This window comes from Sebastes umbrosus, chromosome 22 (genome assembly GCF_015220745.1).
Source record: "Sebastes umbrosus isolate fSebUmb1 chromosome 22, fSebUmb1.pri, whole genome shotgun sequence".
NCBI lineage: Eukaryota > Metazoa > Chordata > Actinopteri > Perciformes > Sebastidae > Sebastes > Sebastes umbrosus.
In genome coordinates, this window is record NC_051290.1 from 1,693,671 (window position 1) to 1,719,816 (window position 26,146).

A 26,146-nucleotide genomic window follows, 5' to 3' on the forward strand; every position below is an offset into this window, starting at 1 on the left:
AAATTTTGCCAAACTGAACTTTACTTTATTACAGACCCTTTTTATGTTTTATTTTGTATATTTTAATCTATATTTTTTTTAATTTGTCAATATTACATGTTGTTGTTTATGTTTACAAACAGCTTTTCACATCATTGTCACTCAAACTAGCTACTTTTCCCAGTGATCCTGAACGCACCATGCAGCCACTAACCTGCCTGAATAGGAAGTTGAACCTTTCAGTGAATGAAGTTCTTCACTGAAGCTGCTCTGCAGACAAAGAGGGATTATTGTTCTGAGACTTTTCATCTTTTATTTATTTATTATTATATATTTATTAATTTCATGATGGAAACATCCATCCTCTGAGTTTTGGTGATGTATTATTGTCTTTTGCTGGTCGCCTCTCTGCTGTCTGGTTGTTCAGGTAAGTTAAACAAAGTCGTAGAAATCAGTGGATGTTTTCAATAAGTATATTTAATAAAGCACTGTACAGATTTAGATTTTTGAGGTACTTTACTTTACTTGAGTCTGTTGGTTGGACTGAACAAACATTGTGAAGGTGTCACTGTGACGTCATTACGTCAAAAGTATAAAATATTTGCAAACAGTCCGTTGAAGTACTTCCTTGAACTACAGTTAAAAGGTCAGACGTGAGTTTGCGTCACACTATGATAACTGAACAGAGTATTATTGTTGATATCATAAGGTTTACACTTTAATTGTAATTCCTGTTAATTTTGAAGATTTTTCTAAAAATTTGAAAATAAAAACATTTAAAATAAATGTAAAAATAAATAAATTAATGTATAAAATAATAAGAAATTAATACACATATTTTAAAATAAATATAAACAGATAAAATAAATAAATAAATAAAAAGTTTTAAAAAATGAATGCTAAAATAAATTAATAAATGTAAAAAATAATAAAACATTAATACATTTAAAAAGTAATATAAAATGAATAAAATAAATAAATGCAAAAATAAATAAATAAATGTGAAAAATAATAAAAATAAATATGTAAATAAATAAACCATGAAATTAAACAGAAGAGTAAATAAATAAGGTAATTAATACAAAGATAAATAAATAAAAAAGCACATTATAACAAACATTTAATTTATATTACATTTTATCAATTAATTAATGGCTACATTTATTTTTAATATTTTGTTTATATTTTATGACATATTTATTTATTCATTTATCGAGTCATTTATTTATTTATTCTAGTTAACCCGTTAATAATGTGTTAACACAAAATAGTTTTAATGCAACCATGTCATACTAGCTTGTGATGAAGGAGGTTAAATAACGCTCAACTTGCGCTAAATTTTGGCGAGAAAAACTGTCATGGCCTTTTTCAAAGGGGTCCCTTGACCTCTGACTTCATACCTTTAATTTAGAAGATTTTTTTACCAAGTTACTGGTGTACGTTTTTTTATTTTAATAACAAATAATAAAAAAATTAAAATAAAAAAATAATAGAAATAAATACATGAATACGTGCATTAAAAAAATAAATATAAAATGGATAAAATAAATAATTGCAAAAATAGATAAATAACAATAAATGCAAGAATAAATAAATAAATGTAAAAAAAAAGAATAAATACATAAATATATACATACATTTAAAAAATAAATATAAAATAGATAAAATAAATAGTTAAAAAAATGAATACAAAAATAATTTAATAAATGTAAAGAAATAATAACAAATAAATACATACATTACAAATAAATATAAAATGGGTAAAATAAATAAAAAATACAAAAATACAAATAAATGCAAAAATAAATGAATAGTTTTACAAAATGAAAAAATAAATTGATAAATGAAAAAAAATAATAAAAAATGAATACATAAATAAATACATATATTTATAAAAATAAATATGAAATGGATAACTGTTGTGTTGGTAGTTTTACTTAAGTAGGGATCTGAATCGCTACAGAAAAGAACAGTAGCTCTCCATCTGAGCACTATGAGGAAACAATTCAAAATGTAAATGTAATCAAATGAACGGTGGAATGTTTGGCTGCTGTGCGTCATTCAGATGTTGCATAAGTCTTTGTTTTAGGTTCCAGTTGGTCCAGATTCCTCTCACTATTCCTAATTAACTCTACTATTAACTAATAAACCGTCTCCTGCTTTCATGGAAAAAGGGCGTCTGTTGTTTTCAGGAGTCTGGACGCCGATATGTGGCAGTTTATGACTGGTACTTTGACCCAAGAAGTGTCTGAGTCACTACCGGTGCTGCCTTTTAATACTTTCACCCCAGTCGACAGTCGACCTGTTGACACACTCACAGTTAAACACACTATCACACTCCTGTCGGTCCAGTTCACAGCACGGAAAGTACAAGATTGCAAGATTGCAAGATTGCAAGATTGCGTAAGTGTCTGCAGTTCAACCGCCGGAGGTGTTTAGGGAGGAGTTTAGAACAGATGAATAGAAATATCTAACGTCACCATAGCAGCAATTATTTAATAACAATAATAGCAATGTGCAGCATGACGTAATAGCACTTCAAGTATGTGTGCATGTGTTTAAGTTGTTAAATTAATTATGTTGTCTTCATAGAGGAGCTTCTCAGAGCATTTGATAACCAAAGTTTGGTCTTTGAGTTCTTACCAGTTCAACCATATGGAGGACGGAACCTGTCAAAATCAAATATAAATAAATAAATAAATAAATAAATAATATGTCATTATATCATTAAATGCAGAAAAAATAATATTAAAAATAAAAGTAGGCATTAATTAATTAATTGATAAAATGTGACAAATTATACATAGATTTCTGTTTTAATTTGCTTCTTTATTCATTTATCTTTGTTTTAATTCCCTTGAAAATAAGTAGAAAATAGAAAAGAATAAATTCAAAAATAAACAAATAAATGCAAAACTAAATAAATAAATGTAAAAATGAATAATAAATAAAAACATAATTAAATAAAATAGAATAGACATCTTTATTGTCCACTGGAAATTTGCCCTTGGCTTCACAGACATGCATACACTTAAAAGCTTCCTTTGCCATGGGTTAAATTATGTGAGATTAAGAAAATAACTAAATGAATACATAAATACAAAAATAAATGTCATTAAATGCAGCAAAAATGCATACAAATAAATGTAGCCATTAATTAATTGATAAAATGTGACATAAACTGATATTTGTGTTTTAATTTGCTTCTTCTTTTATTTATCTTTCTATTAATTCCCTTATTCATTTAATCTTCTGTTTATTTCTCCCTTTTATTTATTAATTTATATAAATATTTACATGTATTTCTTTATTTATGTTTACATTTATTGTTATTTATTTATTTATTTTTGCATGTATTTGCATTTATTCTTTATCTACAGTATTTTATATCTTTTTTTAATTTTGAAGTGAACGTGAGCGTGAATGGTTGACTGTCAAAAATAAATAAATTAAAAAATGTATAAAAAATAAATACATTAATAAATAAAAGTGAAAATTAAACAAGAGTAAATCAATAATAGTCTCTTAATTAATCATAGGTGTGTTTAAGGCGTAACATGAATCAAACCAATTAAAGTGTCATCTCCCAGACGCACCTGCACCTGCTGCTTTTGAAAGGCTAAATGCCAACAAATCTATCGTTAGATAAAAATAAGTTGTGATTTTTGAAGATGATTACGTCTATCTTTTTTCTTTGCCTCGTTGTTGTTGCCAGTTTATTAGGTATACCACTAATCCAGTTCGAAGGTGTTTCTAATATTTTGTTCACCTCATTTATTTCAATGGGGGTAGGCCAGATATTGAAAACAGCCCCTTCTATAATAATTTATGTATAAAGTTTATGTTTTCCCAGGAAAATCATCGGTGCATGGTCCACTGGAGACGGTCCTGGCCTTTGCCGGAGACGATGTCATTCTGCCCTGCAGCTTCAGCGTCGCTGCCGGCGGCGATGACTTCCCAACGGTGGAGTGGTCCAAGCAAGGCCTGCAGCCCAACGTCGTCCTGTTGTACCGGGACGGCTGCGAGACTCACGAGATGAAGAACCCGGCCTTCCGGTACAGGACGAGCCTCATCGCGAAGGAACTGAAGAACGGAAACATCTCGTTACGGATCTCCAACGTGCAGCTGGCGGACGCGGGGAACTACCAATGCATGAGGCTGTGGAGGAAGCCGCCCCGGGACGTTACAGCGGTGGAGCTCGTTGTGGGTACGTCCAGTTCAATCTTATTTACTGTAGATCCAGGAAAGGTTTTGCAGCCAGTTTTGGACCTTTAAGTGTGAGAATCTGGAGAGTGAAAATAATAAAACTGCCTCCTCTTTTCAGAGATCTCTAAGAAGAGGAGGCGATTTAAATACCCTCTTACTCCATTGATTCATGGAGAGACCTTGGTCTGGTCAGCTAACATTACTGCCAAGCAGCTGAAATATAGAGTGATATTGTGCTTTTAGCTGACGTGTGTCTCCTCACTGTGTTGAGCGATGCTCCTTCATGTCTATGTAGAGCGAACACAAGCGCCAGCAACAGAACGCTGACTGTAGTTGACTTAACGGACACAGGTGAAGCTGTTAACAAGACATTTCTGATTCTTACAAACAGTCCCTTTAAGAAAAAAACACCAGGCATTATTTGGTTCCAGCATCTCAAATGCTGCTTTTATATTTTTAAATCATTCTAATGTGAAAATCTTTTTGTTTTTTGAAGCCAAAATAAACTATCAATCAGTTAATTCAAAAACATAATCTATAGATTGTTTGTTTAATGATGGAAATGACATTAATAACAATGAGTTAGTTGCAGCTCTACATTATACTGTTGTGGCAAATATATATAATGTTTACACTAAAATGGAAGAACATGGAGCCATGATTAGAGAACGACCCGGTTTATGAGCTATTTTGAGATTTGATTACCTGGAAAAAAAAAAACCTCTCAAGTGTGTTTTTAACTCTTTAATAATTACATAACATCATCTTGTTCACAGTAGTTTCTGAAGCTAAGAATACAGCCAAGAGCTTCACCCAAAGGAGAGTGTCAAATCCAAGACTGACAAAGAAAAAGATTTACTTTAACAACCTGGGCGCGGTGTGTTCAGAAGGTGCAGCAGTTTAACCAAAAGCATCCCCTCACCAGCCCATGCACTGATCACATGCACGGACCAATAGCCTGTGGCTTGGCGCATGGTCTTCACATGATCAGAGAGTGCTGTTATTCCAATCACCTTCTGCGCAGATCGCAAGCCTCATTTTCCTCCAACTCAGCTCAGTATCAGTGTTGCACCTTTCTGGACTCTTTTCTATTTATTATTGATATGGTCTTTTCCTGTGCGTCCATGAGAAAGTGAGTATTTGTTATAGTTGTCTATTGTTTAGTAACTGCATCGTTATAATAATTCTAAAGTCACCTGTATCATGTTATAATACTCATACTCGTTTGTCTATAAGAGTTTGAATGATAAGTTGTGTGTTTCTGTGTCAACATCATTTAAGTTAGAACAGCGCAGTGAACGGGCATATGCGGCCGTCATTAAGGGACCGTCGCACAATTACTCATATCACCCTCTGTGTGCACTCTGCTCATTGTACTGCCTGAGAGCCTGAGTCTGCTATTTGTTGACGCTCCCTTAAAGTTCAGAAGGCTGCGTTCTCTTCCTTTTATTCCTGTTTAAACTGTTTAGCTTACATTGTATTTCATACAATACTGTTTGTTTATTATTACTTCATGTTACTAATACCTGCCCATGTTTTCTATTTTATTTCTGTATTTAGTAACCACTATCCTCACTATCCACACTATTCACAAAAGGATTTAAAAACCATCTTCAATCAATAAATGAGTGGTATCTCAAAGAGAGTGTGTGTGTGACCTGGACTAATTGATACATCGTCATCATATTCATGTTCTTACCGGACAACCTGTGGAGATTGTAAATGACATTCATAGAACCATCATCTAAGGGTTCATTCACTCAGCATCACTAAGGTCACAAGTTTGGTATCCATTACACCAACGCCTATTTTACATGGTCCTTCGAGCCGGATTTACAGTTTCCACAGCATTATGGCATTCCCCGATGGTAACGCTCGTCCTCGCCGTGATGTTCGTCCACCACGATATCTCGACGACTTCCTGGTGAGTCTTCCAAGACGACGGCTACCTCAGTCACACACACTCTATGACCACTCCGCCGAGGGAGATAGCAGATACCACGATGCAACTAAAGTCACTTCTGATGGACGGACTCCCCAGAACCTCGTTCCAGAAGTGGTCTTGTCAGAACTGAGAGACATGAGGGAGGACAACAACCAGCTCAGGCGAGAGATGCAATCCCTCCTCAGCGTTCTCACGCCGCGACCATTAGCTCCCCCTCAACCTCCCACTTCATTCTATGAGGTTCCCAGTCAAAGGCATCTCCCCAAGTTCGAGGACATCGGCATCTCTGTCACACAGACCCCTGCTCCAGGCTATGCATCTACCCCGCTGCAGCCTACTAGACAGCCTTTCAACCAACCAGAGGATGACCTGCGAGATCTGCCGTGGCCTGAGTCACCTCTGCCACTGTATGTACATCAAGTTGGGGAGTCATTCCCTCCGCCACCACCGCCAGCGTCATACCTACCCCCAGTCAGCGAAACAGCTCAGGATTCACTCCTGAGGATGCACCCTCAACTGCATCCTCGACCTCAGTTTGTTACTGAGCTGAACGATCATCTCCGGAATATGACTATTAAGCCGGACTACGCCGCAGGGTCACACTCGCTCAGAGAACCCACACCAGAATATGCAGAACCATACACTCTTCCTCGCGGACCACCTGCTCGCTCTCATTATCTGTCAGGTGACTCTCCTCACTTGCCACCTGCTGATTCAAGGGAATGGAGAAGCTACAATCAGCCACAATCTCCACCTCGTCAGGAGAAAACGTATCGTGGACCAATGCCTCACATTCCATACTTCACTGATGATGATCCTCGTCAGTTCGCCCGCTTGAAGATAGCACTTGACAATATTCTGCCTGACGATGCTACGGAACGCTTCAAATTCCAGATCCTCGTCGACCATCTTAAGCTGGAAGACGCCCTTCTGATCGCCGACTCCTACAGTAACAGCAGGGAACCCTACAGTAAGACTATGGCCTCTCTGATAGAGCTGTATGGCCAGCCTCACAAATTGGCTCTGCAGCGCATCACTGAGGTCCTAGATGAGCCTGCAGTCAAAAGCGGTGACAGCAGAGGATTTCGCCTGTTTGCACTGAAGGTGAGGGCCCTAGTTGGAATGCTTGACCAGCTGGGAAAAGAAGGGAGATCAGAATTGGAGTGCGGGTCGCACATCGCACGTTTGCTGTCAAAGCTGCCACATGACCTGAGAGCACAATTCAAGCGCTACATCAATCCCCTTCGCACACCCATCCCAACTTTGCTGGACTTTGCTGAGTGGCTAGAGTACGAAGTCCGTATTCAAGATGATGACGTACAGAACCAACAATCACGGCCTCCACAACAGGGACGACCAGATCGTCAGAGAGGTGTTATGGCTAAGCAGAAGCCAGCAGCACGCTCCACGACCGTCCTGCTTGGATATGAACCCCCTAAAAAGGAATCAGAGCCTCCTACACAAGTACGGTCTCAGGTTAACAAACCAGAGAAGCCCAAGAAGTATTGCCCTTTCTGTGACAACATTCAGCATTACTTCAACCAGTGCTCAGAAGTCAAGAAGCTCACAAAGGAACAGAAGATAGCCTGGATCAAATCCGGTAAACGGTGTTGGAGATGTGGAAGGGATCACCTAGCAGCTCAGTGCTACCTCAAGGCCAAATGTCAGCAGTGCAATCAGACTCACCTGGAAGTACTACATGATGTTAACTCATCAACATCTGTAAGACCAGAGATGCCAGCCCCAGAAACGATTCAGCCAGTGACGTACTACCTAGATCCCGCTTGGCGAAGTAGCTGCGTGCTTCTGAAGATGGTTAAGGTATTCCTCTACAATGGCAAAAGGAGGATCGAGACATATGCCATCCTTGACGACGGGTCTGAGCGCACAATCCTGCTCCACAGTGCTGCCCAAGAGCTGGGACTTCAGGGACAGCGTGAGGACCTGGCACTCAGAACCATCCGTCAAGACATCAGGACTGTGTCAGGAAAGTCAGTCTCCTTCTCTGTGTCCTCCGCAGTTAACCCCCAGAAACGGTTCCGTGTCCACAGAGCATTCACTGCAACAGAACTCGGTCTCTTCAAGCATTCTCATCCCATCGATGCCCTGCAGAAGACTTACCGTCACCTCAGAGGCCTGCCTCTCCACTCATTCAGTCAGGCACAACCGCTGCTGCTCATTGGTTCAGACTATCCTCATCTCGTCATTCCAGTCGAGCCCGTGCACTTAGGGCCTCCAGGTGGACCAGCTGCACTCAAGACACGACTTGGTTGGACACTTCAAGGCCCTGCCAAAGTCCTTCTGCACCAGTCCTCTACTCCTCAGTGCCTGCTCACCAACACCCAGAGTCCATCTGCCGAACTTCTCGGTCATGTGACTAAACTCTGGCAGATGGATGTTCTACCTTACCGGAATGAGAAGCTCATCACACGGTCAAAACAAGACACGGCAGCGGTCAGGATGCTAGAAGAGAAGACCATCAGAGTGGAAGTGGATGGCGTTGAAAGGTATGCTACCCCCCTACTATGGAAGGAAGACGTCCCTCCTCTCCATTCGCCAAAAGAGTCAGTGCTGGGTCACCTACGTGGGACTGAAAAACGCCTATCTAAGGACTCTGCTAGAGCAGATATCTACAACCGTGAGATTAAGAAGCTGTTGGATGCGGGCTACGTCAGAAAAATCACTCCTGCTGAAACACAAGCCAGCACCAACTCCTGGTACCTACCTCACCTTATGGTCCAACATAATGGTAAAGATCGCATTGTGTTTAATTGTTCATACACACGTCATGGTGCCAGCCTCAATGAACATCTCCTTCCAGGACCCACTTTGGGATCAACTCTACTCGGCGTGCTGCTCCGCTTCAGGGAGTATCCCATCGCAGTGAGCAGCGATATAAAGGGGATGTTTCACCAGGTCCACCTCTTGCCTGAGGACAAACCCTTCCTCCGATTCCTCTGGAGAGACATGGATTCAAGCACATCACCCGACATCTATGAATGGCAGGTGCTGCCATTTGGAACAACGTGCAGTCCCTGTTGTGCCACCTTTGCTCTCCAGAGACATGTCCTGGATCACAGTAGCCCAGGTGAAGATATCCGCCACTCAATGGAGCACTGCTTCTACGTTGACAACCTCCTTCAGAGCTTCCCCTCAGTACCAGAAGCCAAGCAACTTGTCAACAAGCTACAGCAGCTCCTACTCTCAGGTGGGTTCGAACTACGCCAGTGGGCTACCAATGCTCCAGACATCGTCAGTCACATGCCGCCAGGATCACTATCGGAGAGTAGTGAACTCTGGCTATCAACAGATGGGACTGATCCACCAGAGCGGACTCTGGGGCTGCTGTGGCACTGTACGTCAGACACCATCACCTACCAGCTTCGCCACACTGAGCACCCTGAACCGACTATGCGCAGCATCTATCGGGTCCTAGCCAGACAGTACGACCCCCTTGGCCTGCTCATTCCCTACACCACCCGAGCTAAAATGCTGGTGCAGCGTCTCTGGAGTAAGAGAAGAGATTGGGATGACCCACAGCTGCCGGATGACCTACTCCAGCTGTGGCATGCCTGGGAGAGTGAACTTCATCAGCTCCCTACCATCTCTCTTCCCAGATGTTACACTCATCCAGAGACAGACTTCTCCGCCTGCACCCAAAGCATACACATCTTTTCAGATGCATCAGAGAAAGCATACGGGGCCGTAGCCTACCTTCGGACAGTGGACCATACAGGTGAAATCCAAGTGGCATTCCTAGCAGCAAGATCCCGAGTTGCCCCAGTCCGTCAGCAATCCATCCCAAGGCTGGAACTCTGCGCTGCACACATTGGTGCCCAGCTTGCTACTGTCCTGCAAAAGGAGCTTACCCTGAACATCTCCAGCATCATCTATTGGACTGACTCCACCACAGTCCTAAATTGGCTGCAATCACAATCTTGCCGCTATAAGGTATTTGTTGGCACCAGAGTTGCGGACATCCAGGAGCTGACGGAGGGTAGTCCCTGGCAGTATGTTAACACAAGAGACAATCCCGCTGATGACATAACCCGAGGTCTGACTCTGTCGCAGCTCCTTGGCCACAACCGCTGGAGCCACGGACCTCCATTCTTGTGGGAAAATGAATCATCCTGGCCTGCATCTCCAGACATCTCCTCACCTGATGATCCAGTTGAACTGCGTAAAGCCAACTTCTGTGGCCATCTCTCTGTGACGCCTGATCCATGTGCGGTGGACGCCAGTACCTTCAACAGCTTCAGTGAATTGCTTGAAGCTTCGGTCCAAGCATGTCATGGGGCGGCCACGGCCTCAAACCCAACGGCCGATGACTACAAGAAAGCTGAACTGGCCCTCTTCAGACAGGTACAGAGAGACTCTTTTCCAGAAGAAGTCACCCTCCTGTCATCCCAGAAATCAGTACCATCAAGCAGCAGACTACTCACCTTGGATCCTGAATATGATCAAGATACCCTGTTGATCCGCGTGGGGGGGCGGCTCCGTAGATGTGATGACCTCTGCCAAGATACTCTGCATCCAGTTGTACTGGACCCTCATCATCACATCACCAAACTCATCATCCAGGACTTTGACAACCGGCTTGCCCACCCAGGATCTGAGAGAGTCTTTGCTGAACTACGCAGACGATTCTGGATCCTTCGTGGGAGAGAGGCAGTCCGCAAACACCAGTACAACTGTCCTGAATGCCGGAAATGGCGCAGTAAGCCAGTCATCCCCAAAATGGCCGACCTTCCACCCTCCAGCTTACGGCTCCACTGCCCAGCATTCTATTCAACGGGCATGGACTGTTTTGGACCTTACCTCATCAAGATTGGACGGCGCACAGAGAAACGATGGGGCATAGTATTCAAGTGCCTAACAACCCATGCCGTGCACATTGATCTGCTAGCCAGTATGGATACGGACTCCTTTCTGATGGCACTCCGTCGCTTCATTGCCAGACGAGGAAAACCCTTCGAGCTGCTATCTGACCAAGGCACAAACTTCAAAGGCGGTAGCTCTGAACTCAAAGAGGCTTTCGAATCACTTACCCCATCTCTACAGTCACAACTCGCCAGTCAGCAGATTCACTTCCAGTTCAACCCCCCATATGCACCACATTTTGGTGGTTCCTGGGAGCGTGAGATCCGCTCCATTAAATCCGCTCTACACACCACCCTGGGATCTCAGACGGTCACGGAGGAGGTCTTGAGAACAATTCTCATCGAAGTCGAGGGTATTGTCAACTCCAAGCCCCTTGGCTACACCTCATCAGATGTCGCAGACCCAGATCCAATCACTCCTAATATGCTGCTGATGGGGCGGCCTGATCCATCAACACCACAGGTCGTTTACCCAGACACAGAGCTCCTCAGCCGTCGTAGATGGAGGCAGTGTCAAGCCCTGATCGATCAATTCTGGATCCACTTCATCCGGAACTATCTGCCATCTCTCCAGACTCGCTCCAAATGGCAACAAGAAAAGGATGATCTAACTGTCGGTACAATCGCCCTTGTCATTGACCAGCAACTTCCGCGTGCACTATGGCCAGTCGGAAAGGTTACAGCAGTCCTTCCTGGTGCTGATGGCAGAGTGCGGACTGCCCAGATCCAAGTCAAAGACAAGACATACACACGACCTGTTGCTCGACTTATCAGACTCCCAGCACTGCCAAAAGACATTCCTGGCTGACCTTCAACTGATTCAACTTTTCTCCACAAAGTTGGGGGCGGCTGTTCAGAAGGTGCAGCAGTTTAACCAAAAGCATCCCCTCACCAGCCCATGCACTGATCACATGCACGGACCAATAGCCTGTGGCTTGGCGCATGGTCTTCACATGATCAGAGAGTGCTGTTATTCCAATCACCTTCTGCGCAGATCGCAAGCCTCATTTTCCTCCAACTCAGCTCAGTATCAGTGTTGCACCTTTCTGGACTCTTTTCTATTTATTATTGATATGGTCTTTTCCTGTGCGTCCATGAGAAAGTGAGTATTTGTTATAGTTGTCTATTGTTTAGTAACTGCATCGTTATAATAATTCTAAAGTCACCTGTATCATGTTATAATACTCATACTCGTTTGTCTATAAGAGTTTGAATGATAAGTTGTGTGTTTCTGTGTCAACATCATTTAAGTTAGAACAGCGCAGTGAACGGGCATATGCGGCCGTCATTAAGGGACCGTCGCACAATTACTCATATCACCCTCTGTGTGCACTCTGCTCATTGTACTGCCTGAGAGCCTGAGTCTGCTATTTGTTGACGCTCCCTTAAAGTTCAGAAGGCTGCGTTCTCTTCCTTTTATTCCTGTTTAAACTGTTTAGCTTACATTGTATTTCATACAATACTGTTTGTTTATTATTACTTCATGTTACTAATACCTGCCCATGTTTTCTATTTTATTTCTGTATTTAGTAACCACTATCCTCACTATCCACACTATTCACAAAAGGATTTAAAAACCATCTTCAATCAATAAATGAGTGGTATCTCAAAGAGAGTGTGTGTGTGACCTGGACTAATTGATACATCGTCATCATATTCATGTTCTTACCGGACAACCTGTGGAGATTGTAAATGACATTCATAGAACCATCATCTAAGGGTTCATTCACTCAGCATCACTAAGGTCACAAGTTTGGTATCCATTACACCAACGCCTATTTTACACGGTGTGTTTAATTATTAACTCTTCCCAGCCGCAGGGTTTGAATGAAACACTCCTTGAAGTCCTGCGTTCTGATTTTATGTCTCACAGATTAAGTGGCTTTAATGAGTCCTCATTAATTACATTCAAAGGTCACACGTGTTCATTTCTGTCTTCAAAGGTGCCGTCTCTGAACCCAAACTCTCCGTGACGTCAGCCGACGGAGAAGACGTGACTCTTCAGTGCGAGGCCAACTGCTGGCAGCCGGAGCCTCGGATCCACTTCCTGGACGAACAGGGAAACGACATCAGTGGCGACGAGCCAAAAAGAGAAGAAGACGCCCGTGGATGTTACACCGTGAGACGGAGAGTGACTCTCCAGGATGCTGCCAACAGGTTCAGATCTCAAGCTTTAATTCATATCTTTCATGAGAGGCCTTTTATTGGTTCCATCTTTAAAACTGAAGCGTCCAGAACTACAGAACCAAGAAAACATTTCTCCATTTTTCTTCCGGATTACGGTCGCAGTTTGAAACAGTTTGAAACAGTTTGAAACACGCGGTTAAGGTTCACAAAAACAAAACACAAAAACATCTATACATCCCTGCCTCTGCTGAATTACTTTTATCCCCGATGGGTCGTATCGTATCATATCGTATCGTATCGTATCGTATCTTCTTATCTTATCGTATCTTATTTTCTCACCTCACCTCACCTCATCTTATCACAGGTATTTTCATCACAGAGTCACCTGCAGAGTTCACCAGCCGGAGACCAACCAGACCCGGGACACCGAGATTCTCCTACCAGGTATCCTGCAGCGTTAACAGCTCACCTGCACCGACAGTTCCATCATGAAATTTGTCTTGACATTTTATGCAACATTTATTTTTTTGTTATTCAAAAAATGTCTTAATGCAAAGAAATGATTTGGATGTATTCATACTGTTCATCTCATTGCTGTAATTTTCAGCGTAATAACATACTGCGATTACTCTCACCAAGATAATTACATTAAATGTTCATATTTGACCGCTACAGTAAGCCGTCTCTCTGAAATGCATAAATATACTGCAGGAAGGAGACTCCACTGACTGTTTGTCATGTAATATTTATAATATATCTCATGATTCAGTCATGTCAGCATCGTGTTTATTGTCATTTCAGTAAAGAAGTCCTGCTCTCTAACCGCCGTCATCGCTGTTGGAGTGACAATTTTACTTCTATTGGTCGCATTGTGTGGATTAGCTGTGTTTTTGTGGAGGAGATATGGTAAATGTGGTAAGTCACGCCTTTTGGCCTTCGCCATGTTGGTTTTTTAGGCCGTCACCATGTTTGTTTTTGACTTGACAATACTGTAAGAAGAAAAAGCCGTAAACGTGCAGATACAGTGCGTTGACGTGCTGAGTGCTCTCTCTGCAACGGAGAGTTAAAATCGCGTTGAACATAATTTGAGGTGTGCAGACATCCAGAGAACGACCGAACACGAACTGCAGCTCGTTCACAATTAAAGCCTTTCGAGTGAAGTTAAGAGGCGATGTTCTCTAAACCTCTGGAAGACTTTTAATGTGAAAGAGATGCAGGAAGTGTTTAGTTTGACAATAAAAACAGCAGTAAATGAACGAGGCCAAGAGGAGCCGATCTCATTCTCTATTCTTTGTATAGAGTGCTGCAGGAATGAGTCAGAAAACCTAGAAATGAGTTAGCATTGGAACAATCCCATTGGTTTTTTTGTTGCGTCGCTACAACAAAACTCAAATGATCACATTGTAAACAAACCAACAGTTTAGACAAACACATGTTTTTTGAGGTAGGACCATGAGTTCTAACACTGCATGGAAAAATTCAGCCTCGTCATCCTGCAACTCACTGCGTTGTCCAATAAAATATTTGCAATTGCACATTTCTGGTAGATTACTTTCTGACGTTATCAGGGTATTTTTTACGGCTTTACCTCGTGATTGTTGAGATTAAGGAAAAAAATTCCACTTCACAGAGTTGTAAAATCCTGTTTTGGCATCTTATAAACCTTCAAACTCAAGAATCTGTTCCTGAAACTGGACTTCCTGTTTGTTGCAGTGATGTTTTCAGCCTGGTAAAACAGGAAGCGAACACGTGAAATGCCCTTGCGCGCAATTCCGGAAAGCATGGTAGTTGAAGCAGGGAGTCCGTTTACATCTGACAGTTTGAGAAATCATTTTACCGTTCGTCTGTGTTTTCAAAATAAGTTTGTCTGACCTGGATGTTTGTGTAAAACCTGTCTGATGGTCTTGCGGTTACTAACGGTGCATTTCTGTCACACAGCGAAGGAACAAAAATATCCAGTGACCAGACAGTCGTCCGATCAGAGATCACTAAGCGGCTCGTCTGAGTCGCTTCACAGTGTGAAAGCTGTCAGGACCGACAACATAGCAGACATCACCATCGAGATGCTGACAACACAGGTGGCCGACCTCAAGACGAAGCTCTATGAGCAGGAAGACACCATCCGTCAGCTACAGAACAACAACACCTCCCAGCCAAGTGCTCCCGGCAGCTTACCCCAGAACACCGGACCGACGGCTGGCGTCTCTCGACAGGACAGCGATCCAGCACCCGGCCAGCCGGTCTATAGATCCTCCCGTAGGCACAGCAGCCCGGCTCTTCTGAACCTCCCGGTGTCGACCAGTTCGGAGAAAAAGCGAAGCCGCATCGGTCGTTCGAAGAGCGATGCTCATGCTCGGCCAGGCCAGAACGGCAAACCTGAGCGCCGATTCTCCTCCGTGTCTAATACCCGCTTCTTAATCCTGACAGATTTAAAAGAAGAATCAGAGCTGCTCCTCGCATGAGGAAAGAGCAAAAAGATAAACACAAAAGTTTTGAGTTTCCCGAATCCGATAAAAACAAAACTACCTGCATAGCTAAATACCACGGCTCATTTTCTGTGTCGCATGGCGGAATTATCAAGTTAAGCTGGCTAAGTAGCCAGCCGTCCAACCAGCGGGCTGGTGGCCAACGGCAGCGATGTAAAGATAGATTGAGGGCGTATAAATCTTTGGATGCCTATCTTTAATAAAGTCAGTCAGAAAGAGAGTCGTACAATATCGGAGAAGCGTTTCAGACATGGAGAGAAAAGGGTTGCTAATAGTTTAGCCTTCTGCCAACAGCGGCCAACGGCTCACGGCTGCGGTTAGCAAAAGGCTTTCCGCCGATATTGTAGCTCGCTAGAGCCTCGAATCACAGTTTGTCATCTCATCTGGATTCTGGCAGCCAACAACACAGCAAGAGGACATTTTAGATGTATAACTTTAGCCCCACTTCTAGCCTTAGCCTCCGGTCTTCCCTTTGTTTAGCCTCCAGCTAACACCGTGACGTCATCATGACGTCGACACAACAAGGGTCTCTTGTTCATTTTAATTAGTGAGCTTTACAGTTGGCGGACTTTATTCCCTTTGGACAGAGCCACGCTAACTGTTTCGCCCTTATCTCCAGTCTTAATGCTAAGCTAAGCTAAGCTAAATGGGTGCTGCCTCCAGCTACATGTTTACCTAGAGAGGTATGAATCTTCTCGGGCAAGAAAGCAAACAAGCGTATTTCCCAAAATGTCAAAGTTTTCCTTAAAGCATAACAAGCAGTTTTATATATATATATTTTGTTCAAATTGCTGATTTGTTTCTGTAAATATCAATATGTATGTTTTATTTAGTGTATAATCACCTGTGTTGTGTTTTCGTTAGCTTAGGATGAGCCGTTTGTGTCTACGTAGGGAGTGAGTCCACCGTGTTGCACCACCATGTTTCTACAGTAGCCCAGAGCGGACAAACCAAACTCTGGTAACTTTTCCTGCTTGAGTCGATAGCGTTACTCCCTCCCTCCACCGCCGCCGCTCTCCCTCTCTTGCTTCACCACTCACAGGTCTATGTTTCTCCTATTTTTGCTAAAACGGGTATAGCTGATATCAAGAGTGGCTCTTCTCAACTGAGCGTTCTTTACAATATATGTAAAAGAACACTTTTGATGTGACAAGATGTAAAAGAGCCTATAACCTCCAACACAAAACGATGTTTACATCTGCAGGTTGTTTCACGATGGCCTCGTGAAAAATATGATCACCATAAAACCAACCGGTTGAGGCAGATGGCCGCCCGCCCAGAGCCGGGTTCTGCCCGAGGTTTCTACCCGTTAAAGGGGATTGTTTTTTTCTTGCCACTCTAAATTATAGAGTACAGTCTAAACCTACTCTATACAAATCTTGAGATGATTTGACGCTATATGAAAATAATTTGAATTGAAAATGAATTATCGGAGATTGCCAGGTTGTTCCTATTCACTGTTAGTACTTATACCTATGAAAAATAATGCACTATATATATAATCCACGTAATCGCGAGCCAGGATGTGCAGGTGACGTAGTATAAAGAGCAACAAACAAACCAAACTTTAACCCTGGAAACCACTGTTTTGTTTCCTGTGTGATACCAAACATTGACTTATTTTAACTTACTTTCGTAACGTAACTTACGTACTTAACTAACGCCACAAACGTATGTTACGTAACAAACTTAGTTATTTCAACCCAAACCACCATCTTTTCCTAAACCTAACCAAGTAGTTTGGTTGCCTGGGCTTGCACAGGCACACCGATCGCTGGTGTAGCTGGACGAAACGTACGAAAAATAACTTTTCGTAAGTTCATCATACGAACTGTTTTATGAGGATACGCACAGGAAAAGACAGGTGGATAAAAAGTCCTTTTGTATTCCTGAAAACGTTCACGTTTGATCCTCGGTTTCATTTATTTGTCGTAGTTCCACCTGAAGTGTGCAGCTGCAACATTCTGCTCACTTTTTGTACATTTCTACAAATGTTAATTACATAATTTTTATTTTTAAAGTATATTTTTTTACAATAAGATGTCTGGGGTTTTATATAGGGGCTCCTTTATTTCTGCTGTGATAAATTATTGATTTTTAATTTAATTCTCACTTCTGTATAAATTATTTAAATAGAAATTGAATTTCAGTATGTTTTTTTAAAGCTGGTCTTTTTATGGAATAAATCACTTTGCTTTGTTTAATTTCACTGCTCACTTCATTCACACACTACTAGTCGTACATATACAGTAAAGAGTTCCCCCTGGTGAATTAACTATAACATTGCAATTGTATTTAATCCACCAGCAGTTCGCTTTTCAAAACCCTTTCTAATAGGTTTGATAATTAAATCAAATAAAAAAATTAAAAGAATTAAAAAATGACATTACATTCAGTCAGATTGGGAATTCATCTGGTCGTCTTTTCTTCAGTGTTGTTTTGTCACATGATGTAATTTTCTTCGGGAAAAGTGGCAAAAATGAAAAGATGACTTGTTGAATGGGAGTCTTGTGTAATATAGGAAAACTCAACTTCCTTTTTTTTTATAGCTGCACTAATAAATATTTTCTAGGGCTGTCAAAGTTAACGCAATTATAACACGTTAACCCAAATTTGTTTTAACACCACTATAATTTCTTTAACGCAACGTGTGATTTCTAGGTTATTGCGCGCTCAGTTTTAAAGCTAGAATGACGATAACATATTTCAGCATTGTGAAATCTAATTGTTTTCTTTCAATTTGTTGCATCACTCTTTTGCCTCATTCGTGTTTTAATATGAAATCTATATATTTAGCAGTATAGCAGTTTTATAAATGCATGAAATGATGTGCTTTAGCATTCAGGAAAGCAGGATAGAAAATAAAACAAAACCTACAAAAAAATCATTGTAAAATATAAGCTTAATGATACCCGACACAAAACACCAGAAATAATTCAGCACATGAATTTTAAATAAAGCAGGGCTGTCAAAGTAACGCAAGTTAGTTTTAATGCCGCTAATTTCTTTAACGCATTAACACAACTTGCAATTTTTAGGTTGTAGCGGCTCAGTTTTAAAGCTAGAGTGAAGAAACTATAAAACCTGATGAATCCATCGGTACCAACCATGTCATACTAGCTGGTCATGAAGGAGGTTAAATAACGCTCCAAACTTACACTAAATTTTGTCGAGGAAAAACTGTCATGTCCATTTTCAAAGTGGTCCCTTGACCTCTGACCTCCAGATCAGTGAATGTAAATGGGTTCTATGGGTACCCACGAGTCTCCCCTTTACAGACATGCCCACTTTATGATAATCACATGCAGTTTGGGGCAAGTCATAGTCAAGTCAGCACACTGACACACTGACAGCTGTTGTTGCCTGTTGGGCTGCAGCTTGCCATGTTATGATTTCAGCATATTTTTATGCTAAATGCAGTACCTGACAGATATTTGTTTGACATTTTTCTTTCATTTTTTGGACATTTGTTGGAAATTTGTTGGACATTTTTTCTGAAATTCTTTGGTAATTTTTCTGACATTTTTTGGACATTTTTTCTGACATTTTTTGGTCATTTTTCTGACATTTGTTGGACATTTTTCAGACATTTTTCAGACATTTCTCAGGCATTTTTCGGACATTTGTTGGACATTTTTCAGACATTTTTCGGACATTTGTTGGACATTTCTTTGGACATTTTTTGGACATTTTTTGACATTTGTTGGACATTTTGGACCCTGTGAGGGTTTCTGGACAATATCTTTCATTGTTGTTACCTTGTCGTTGTTAATTGATTTCTAATAATAAATATAAACATACATTTGCATAAAGCAGCATATTTGTCCACTCCCATGTTGATAAGAATATTAAATACTTGACAAATCTCCCTTTAAGGTTCATTTTGAACAGATACAAAATGTGCAAGTTAATATTTTGATCGATTGACAGCTCTAATTATGGATGAAAACATTTAATTTAGTATGTATGTAAGTTTTGTGTTTGCAGCTTGTTGTTCCGCATCCAACTTTAGGAAATGTCTTAATTAATCTGATGAAATGAAAGTTTGTCTTTTTGTGCAGCTTTAAAGGGGAAACTGAAGGATATTTAAGGTGATAAGTGTGACCTCTAACGGAGAGACGGAGAAGGTTTCAGAGAGAGGAAGTTGAGCAGAGATCAGAGCGTCGGTCCGTCAGTAGGACGTTAAACAGGATGCAGTTAACACCGTTCTGCCTGATGCTCTGTGAGTATTAAACTCTACTTCACTCTGGAGAACATAAAGAGATTATGTCTCTTTCTTTGATATTTTAGTGTCTTTGACTTCATAAATCACTGATTTCATTTGTTTTGTTTTCTCTTTTTGAAACGTTTTGTCATCATCTTCTGCTCCTTTTCATCCCTCAAACCGATTTATTTTCCTTTTCTTTTCACATGTGTTTGTGTTTCACTGTTTTCATACTGTTTTCTGTTTGATGTTTTTCACACGTTCCTCCACCGCTCTTCTCACACTTTCTCTGCTTTCTTCCTTTCTTCATTCGTTTTCTTTTTTTACTTTCTTTCCTCTTTGCACTTCTTTCTTTTTACTTCCTTACCTTCATCTGCCTGTTGGCCGTTCGTTCCTGATTTCTGTGTTGGATTCTTCCGTCCTTCTTTCCTTTTACTGTTTCTTCACTTCTTTTCTCGTTTGCTCTTTTTCTTTCAATTCTTCCCCCTTTTCTTCTCACTTCTTTCCTTCCTTCTTTATTCCTTCCTTCTTTCCTTCATACCTTCCTTTCATCTTAATTCCTTCCTTCCTTCTTTCCTTCATACCTTCCTTCTTTCTTTCCTTCCATCTTAATTCCTTTCTTCCTTCTTTCCTTCATGCCTTCATTCCTTCCTTTATGTCCTTCTTTACCTCATGTCTTCCTTCTTTCCTTCCATCTTTCCTTCCCACTTTCCTTCTTTACCTCATGCCTTCCTTTCTTCCTTCCTTCCTTCCATCTTTACTTCCTTCCTTCTTAACGTACGCCCTCCTTTCTTTCCTTCTTGACCTCATGCCTTCCTTCTTTCCTTCTATCTTTCCTTCATTCCTTCCTTCCTTCTTTCCTTCTTGCCTTCATTCCTTCCTTCCTTCATGCCTTCATCCCTTCCTTTCTTTCCTTCTCTACCTCATGCCTTCCTTCTTTCCTTCCAATTTTCCTTCCATCTTTCCTTCATTCCTTCCTTCATGCCTTCCTTCCTTCCTTCTTTCCTTCATTCTTTCCTTCCTTCCCCCCCGTCCATGCAGCCTGTCTCCAGGTGAGCCCCGACAGGTCTCAGTTCTTCCGGTACGACTCGGTCTCTCTGAGTTGCGATGATCAGGTGAACTCCACCGGTTGGAAGGTGAAGAGGAAAACGTCGGAGGGGGGGGTCAGACCCTGCTCCTCCGGATGGGGCACCACCTCCTCGGGCGCCACCTGCGTCATCGGGAACACCTACCCGTCAGACAGCGGCGTGTACTGGTGTGAGTCCGAAGACGGAAACCGGAGCAACAGCGTGAACATCACCATCACCGGTACGGCACACGACACGGTGGAGGTTCATGTCCTTAAAGCTGCCTTCAATACATCACACATCACATTCTCTCTTTCCTAAAGATCGCACCGTTCTCCTGGAGAGTCCCGCCCTCCCGGTGTCGGAGGGAGCCGCCGTAACTCTGCGCTGTAAAGCCGAGACGTTCTCCTCCGACCACACGTTTGATTTCCATAAAGACGGCCTTCCCGTCGGCAGCAGCTCCACCGGAGAGATGACCATTCACGGCGTGTCCAAACTGGACGAAGGACTCTACATGTGCAGCATCCCCGGATTCGGAGAATCGGTCAGCAGCTGGCTGACCGTTGACGGTGAGATGAATGATGAACTGTCTACAGCTGCTATATAACTGAGAAAGAGTCTGTCAAATATATAAATATGTTGTTGCACAAAAAGGGCAACATTTAAATCCGGGTGACCTGCAGGTCAAAGGTCAAGGGACCCCTTTGAAAACGGCCATGACAGTTTTTCTTCGCCAAAATTTAGCGCAAGTTTCAAGCGTTATTTAACCTCCTTCGTGACAAGCTAGTTTGACATGATTGGTATCAACCAATTATTAGGTTTTTCTAGTTTCATATGATACCAGTATATTCACTATAGCTTTGAAACTGAGCCCGCTAGTTGCGTTAAAGAAATTAGTGGCATTAAAACGAATTTGGGTTAGCGGGTTATCGCGTTAACTTTGACGACCCTAGTTTAATTACATTCATGTGCTGAAGTATTTTTGGTATTTTGTGTCAGGTATCTTTATGCTTTATTTCATATTAAAACTTGAATGAGGCAAAAGAGTGATACAAAAGAAAGAAAACATTTAGATTTCACTGTCTGAGGAAAACACAGATAATGAAATGAGACTATATTAGATTTTATATTTGAACTTTGATTTATTGGTTCAGTTTTTCTTCACATTGTTTATGATCTCAGTGGATAAGAGTTAATTTATCTTCGCAGGTTCTCTTCCTCCTACATCTTCAGATCCGCCTTCAGCTTCCTGTTCAGTTTCTGTCTCCAGGCTGATGTGTCACCTGGTGGTTGGAACCCCTTACCTGCTGTCCACCATCTTACTGGGACTCATATACAGAGACAGGAACCGAGGTAAGAACACACCAGCAACTATCCAAGGAGGCATTCTTGCTTATACTTTATATGTTAGCTAATCGCATCCCTCTATAACAACAAAACAGTGCTGTTAGCTAGCTGCAGTTTGCTTGTTTGGTTCCTGAAAACCTTTTACTCTAGTTTACTACAACTATCTTTCAAGATTTCAGGGTAAGAGTTTTCAATTTAAAACCTAAAACTATCAATTCAGGAAACACAATCAGAAGAAGACACTCCAGTGTCATCTGCATAACTGATGATTTCAGTGTGTTTTCATTGATATAATCGTTTATGACCAATAGTCTGTATGAAGTTTTTATATACCATATAAGCCTATATAAACATGTAAACATGGTATTCAACTGTGACTTAATACATTTCCATTGCAATGTGCAACAAGAAGTTGTCCACCTGTTAAACATTGCATGCTAAAGATGTTCTAAGCAAACGTATTGCTCTTCAGGTGGAACTGCCATTTTGTTTCATTGCATTATTATTTAGTCTAATATTGTGTTGTCATGTTGGAGCAGTTAACAACACGTTTCTTACATTGCTCAAAGAAAAACACCAATTCACGTGTTATTTTTGTCATCTTGCAACATGTGTTTTTTTCCGCTGTCTTTCTGGCTTCGTCACACAAAGATGACAAGTCTGATTTGCTCAGTTGTTGTAATTGAGTTGAAACAACTGTCAAACCAGGCTTAAGGGGCACTTCAACGCATCACATCTTTGTTTGGGAGGACATCTTTTAACTGTGCATATTCTTTTTTTGAAGATAAAACAAAAGTGAAGGCTTAGAGCACAGTTCTATTGCAGTATTTAGAGCCAGAAGGGTGAATCATGCTGCTGTCATAAGAGACAGATGGTGGTTTTGAGGTCAGATATAAACTCCCAATGTTGCAACACGATGTGCAGGTGGCGGTTTCAACTACTAATCAATCTCTGCACTGAAACAGGTTAACAGGTTGCACACAAAAGAAAACCACATATCTTCAAATTCGCCACCATTTATGTTGATGTCCAATCAGAGTTAGTGGAAAATATATATATAGTCCATTAAAGTCATTAAGTCCTCTCTCCGCTGCATTACTTTAGCCGTACACTCTGGCTGGAATAAATACTGTTGAAATTCCGAGTCAGCCAAAACACTGTGAAATATATCCCTGTCCATCACATCCGGCTCCCCAGAGAACCGGGTTCGGCTGAGCAGTGTGTTAAAACACTTCCTTTAAATACTTTATAAAATGCTGTGGTGGTCTTTTTTTCTGAATAGTTTCTAAAAGACGAGGCCTTAACGCTTCTAAAACAACACTACAAGTGGATTTAGTCCAAACAATAATTTCAATATTTTAGTTACAAAATCAACGAACGAAATTTTTTATTTTTCCTTTATAATATCTTTATATTGATTGTACATACTTGACTTTGGATTCTTTTTTGTTATCTTATTTACATTGTTATTGATCTTATTTGTTATTATCTTAATTTTACTTTATTATTATAATAAAACTACTCCATTTGGAGTCAAAATTATACAATTTAGTTGTTTTTTTATAGATTTTCTACTGTGCACAGTGGTAGAATGTGATGATGCACAGGGTAAACGTCATGACCAAAGGCTCCATTGTGGTCACATAGCCTCCTGTAGTGGATATCAGGAGTATTTTAGAGCCAGATTCCCTTTCAAGAGGTAGAAAACCCATTTGGCGCACTTTGGGTTTCCAAGTGTGCCAAATGGAGAGTTCTCCTAGTCCCATCCTGACTAAAACCTTTGTAGAATCGATGTGCTTTGTGTTATGTATATCTGCTTTGGCACAGTTGTAGTAGTAGTAGTAGTAGTAGTTCTTTCTGCCACCACCAAATGACGGCACTGGATGCAGGAACCTTTTTTGCTTCAATCGACTACATTTACCATCAACACTGGTTAGACATCCATCTGAGTAGAGCCTTCATCGATATTATTATCATTGATTATTAAGAATCTGACTATTATCCTCATGGAAACTTGATCTCTTTCTGCTCGCAGCAGCTCGGACGGTTGCAGAGAGAAGAGGCAGCCACAATGTCATCATGGAAATAGCTGTATAGTCCTACAAACTGGTACAAAAAGTGGTATATAAATTCTGCATCACGTGGGACCCTGGATGTCCTGGAGATCCATGTTTACCACCTGTTGAATTATCTGACCGACGACCACTGAATTTAAATACAAATGATGCGTTTGTTATCTTTTACAGCTGAATACTATAGGACACACAAATTCAGATGTAAATAAAATTGAACATTTAAGGAAGATTTGTCATGTTTGTTGCTTCATTGTGATTAGCTGTGTTTGTGCAGTGTACTCTAAGTTTATTTCAGTATACTTAAGTAAAGTTCAAGTATTTTTCCCCCAAGTATACTTTATGTAATAACTATACTAATATCAATGTACCCAAAGTATACTTGTAAGTGTACTACTTTAATACTTCTTGGAACTTTAAGTTCTTTACGTACTTTACGTGTAAGAACAGTAAACTTTGAGTACACTATTAGTTTACATCTAAGTCTTATTTTGTACTGCAACTATACTATTAGTATACTGTTACTCTACTAGTTTAATACTTGTAGCCCACTTAGTTTATGGAAGTAAACTTTAAAGTGTACTCTCAGTAAACTACTAGTTTAATAGTTTTTAAACTGCAAGTATACTTGTATATACTTGTAGTCCACTTTTTAGTTGATGAAAGTATACTTTCTATCCTATAAGTTATAGTACTTAGCCAATGATTTATGTATTACTTAAAGATACTGGCTCCTTTTTCTATTTGACTTGATGTTTTGTGATGATAAAAATGCCTCTACGGTGAACGGAGAATCCAAAAACGTAGAAAATTCTTGATGAATTGAAGTAAATTCATGTCAAAACATCAGTTTACAAACTCTCACACACTCTAATAGGCTTCTCCATCAAGCCAAGTATAAGTTTCTGTATGCCTATAAGGTAAGAATACTTAATTATAAGTTTCTTAAGTACATCTCGATCAAAAGATTAAGTACAAATATAAGCCAAGTATACGTAGACTTTTCTGTATACTTGTCAGTATGAGCCAAGTGTACTTAAGTACTTAGAACTCTGATAAGTACATAAAAAGTAAACTGAAAGTATACTACTTGAATAAACTTGTATTTGTTAAGGGTAGCGGCGCTGGCCCTGGTATTTCTCTCAGCACAGTCTCGCTTAGAGGTAAACGAATGTTGGATTGTACATTGCGACGGATACAAAACACATAATCGTGGTGTTAAATGCTGTCGAGTGTGAAAAGGAAGTGGAGGGTGTTTGTGGTTTTCGTCATGCAAACATTAGGAGGTGTGAAGTCTTTGTCCATCTGTTGTGTTGATGTGTTTTAGTTTTTTTTCCATTTGACATTTAATCTCCGTCCAGAATTTAATTCAGATTTTAGTGAATCTTTTACTGACACAAACAACTTTTATTCTTTTCTCACATTCTTATTCTTTTTGGGGTCAGTTGTGGTGAGATTATTCCTGTTGAAACTAGGTCAGTGTTATTTCTACGAAGTGGAAACAAAGAGAGGACATTGGGCCGCTTTAAAACCCCTGTAAAGGCCAACAAACATGTACTACAAATATTAATCTAATATAAATGTTGTAAAATAACTTATAATTCTTTAAAAAAAAAAAAAAAAAAAGCAAATGTATGTGCAGGTGAATAGGTAAGAGTTTGTGTTTTGGCCCATTTCATTTAATGACTGACCTATATGTTGTGTTCCGCAGCATTGACTGGAAACTATTGTGGTTTGGTTGTTGAGTGAAGTTTCTGTCTGTTGTGAATAAAATCTGTCTCCAAAGTTTTAAATTCACCGTCAGCGGAGCGTCTCTAACTTTACTATATTGTG

The 26,146-nt window shown here is 40.6% G+C and overlaps 2 protein-coding genes across 5 annotated transcripts; both read left to right on the forward strand.

The window, feature by feature from the left end:
* Positions 1-209: 209 nt before the first annotated feature.
* On the forward strand, positions 210-18,016 carry LOC119481843 (butyrophilin subfamily 3 member A2-like). 2 transcript variants are annotated; one of them, XM_037759114.1, is made up of 6 exons: positions 210-406; positions 3,833-4,186; positions 12,954-13,167; positions 13,517-13,581; positions 13,939-14,052; positions 15,076-18,016. In XM_037759114.1, the coding sequence occupies exons 1-6, from the start codon at positions 358-360 to the stop codon at positions 15,597-15,599; spliced, it is 1,320 nt and encodes a 439-aa protein (XP_037615042.1). In that variant the 5' UTR covers positions 210-357; the 3' UTR covers positions 15,600-18,016. The 2 variants fall into 2 exon arrangements, with proteins under 2 accessions (XP_037615042.1, XP_037615041.1); XM_037759113.1 differs by having other exon boundaries at positions 211-406; positions 13,502-13,581.
* Positions 18,017-19,680: 1,664 nt separating this feature from the next.
* On the forward strand, positions 19,681-25,939 carry LOC119481874 (low affinity immunoglobulin gamma Fc region receptor II-like). Of its 3 annotated transcripts, none has more exons than XM_037759189.1 (5): positions 19,681-19,845; positions 20,869-21,135; positions 21,218-21,463; positions 22,104-22,247; positions 24,280-25,939. In XM_037759189.1, the coding sequence occupies exons 1-5, from the start codon at positions 19,815-19,817 to the stop codon at positions 24,336-24,338; spliced, it is 747 nt and encodes a 248-aa protein (XP_037615117.1). In that variant the 5' UTR covers positions 19,681-19,814; the 3' UTR covers positions 24,339-25,939. The 3 variants fall into 3 exon arrangements, 2 of the variants coding, with proteins under 2 accessions (XP_037615117.1, XP_037615115.1); XM_037759187.1 differs by having other exon boundaries at positions 19,688-19,845; positions 24,277-25,939; XR_005205281.1 differs by lacking the exons at positions 19,681-19,845; positions 20,869-21,135; positions 21,218-21,463; positions 22,104-22,247 and adding an exon at positions 23,967-24,173 and having other exon boundaries at positions 24,277-25,939.
* Positions 25,940-26,146: the final 207 nt, after the last annotated feature.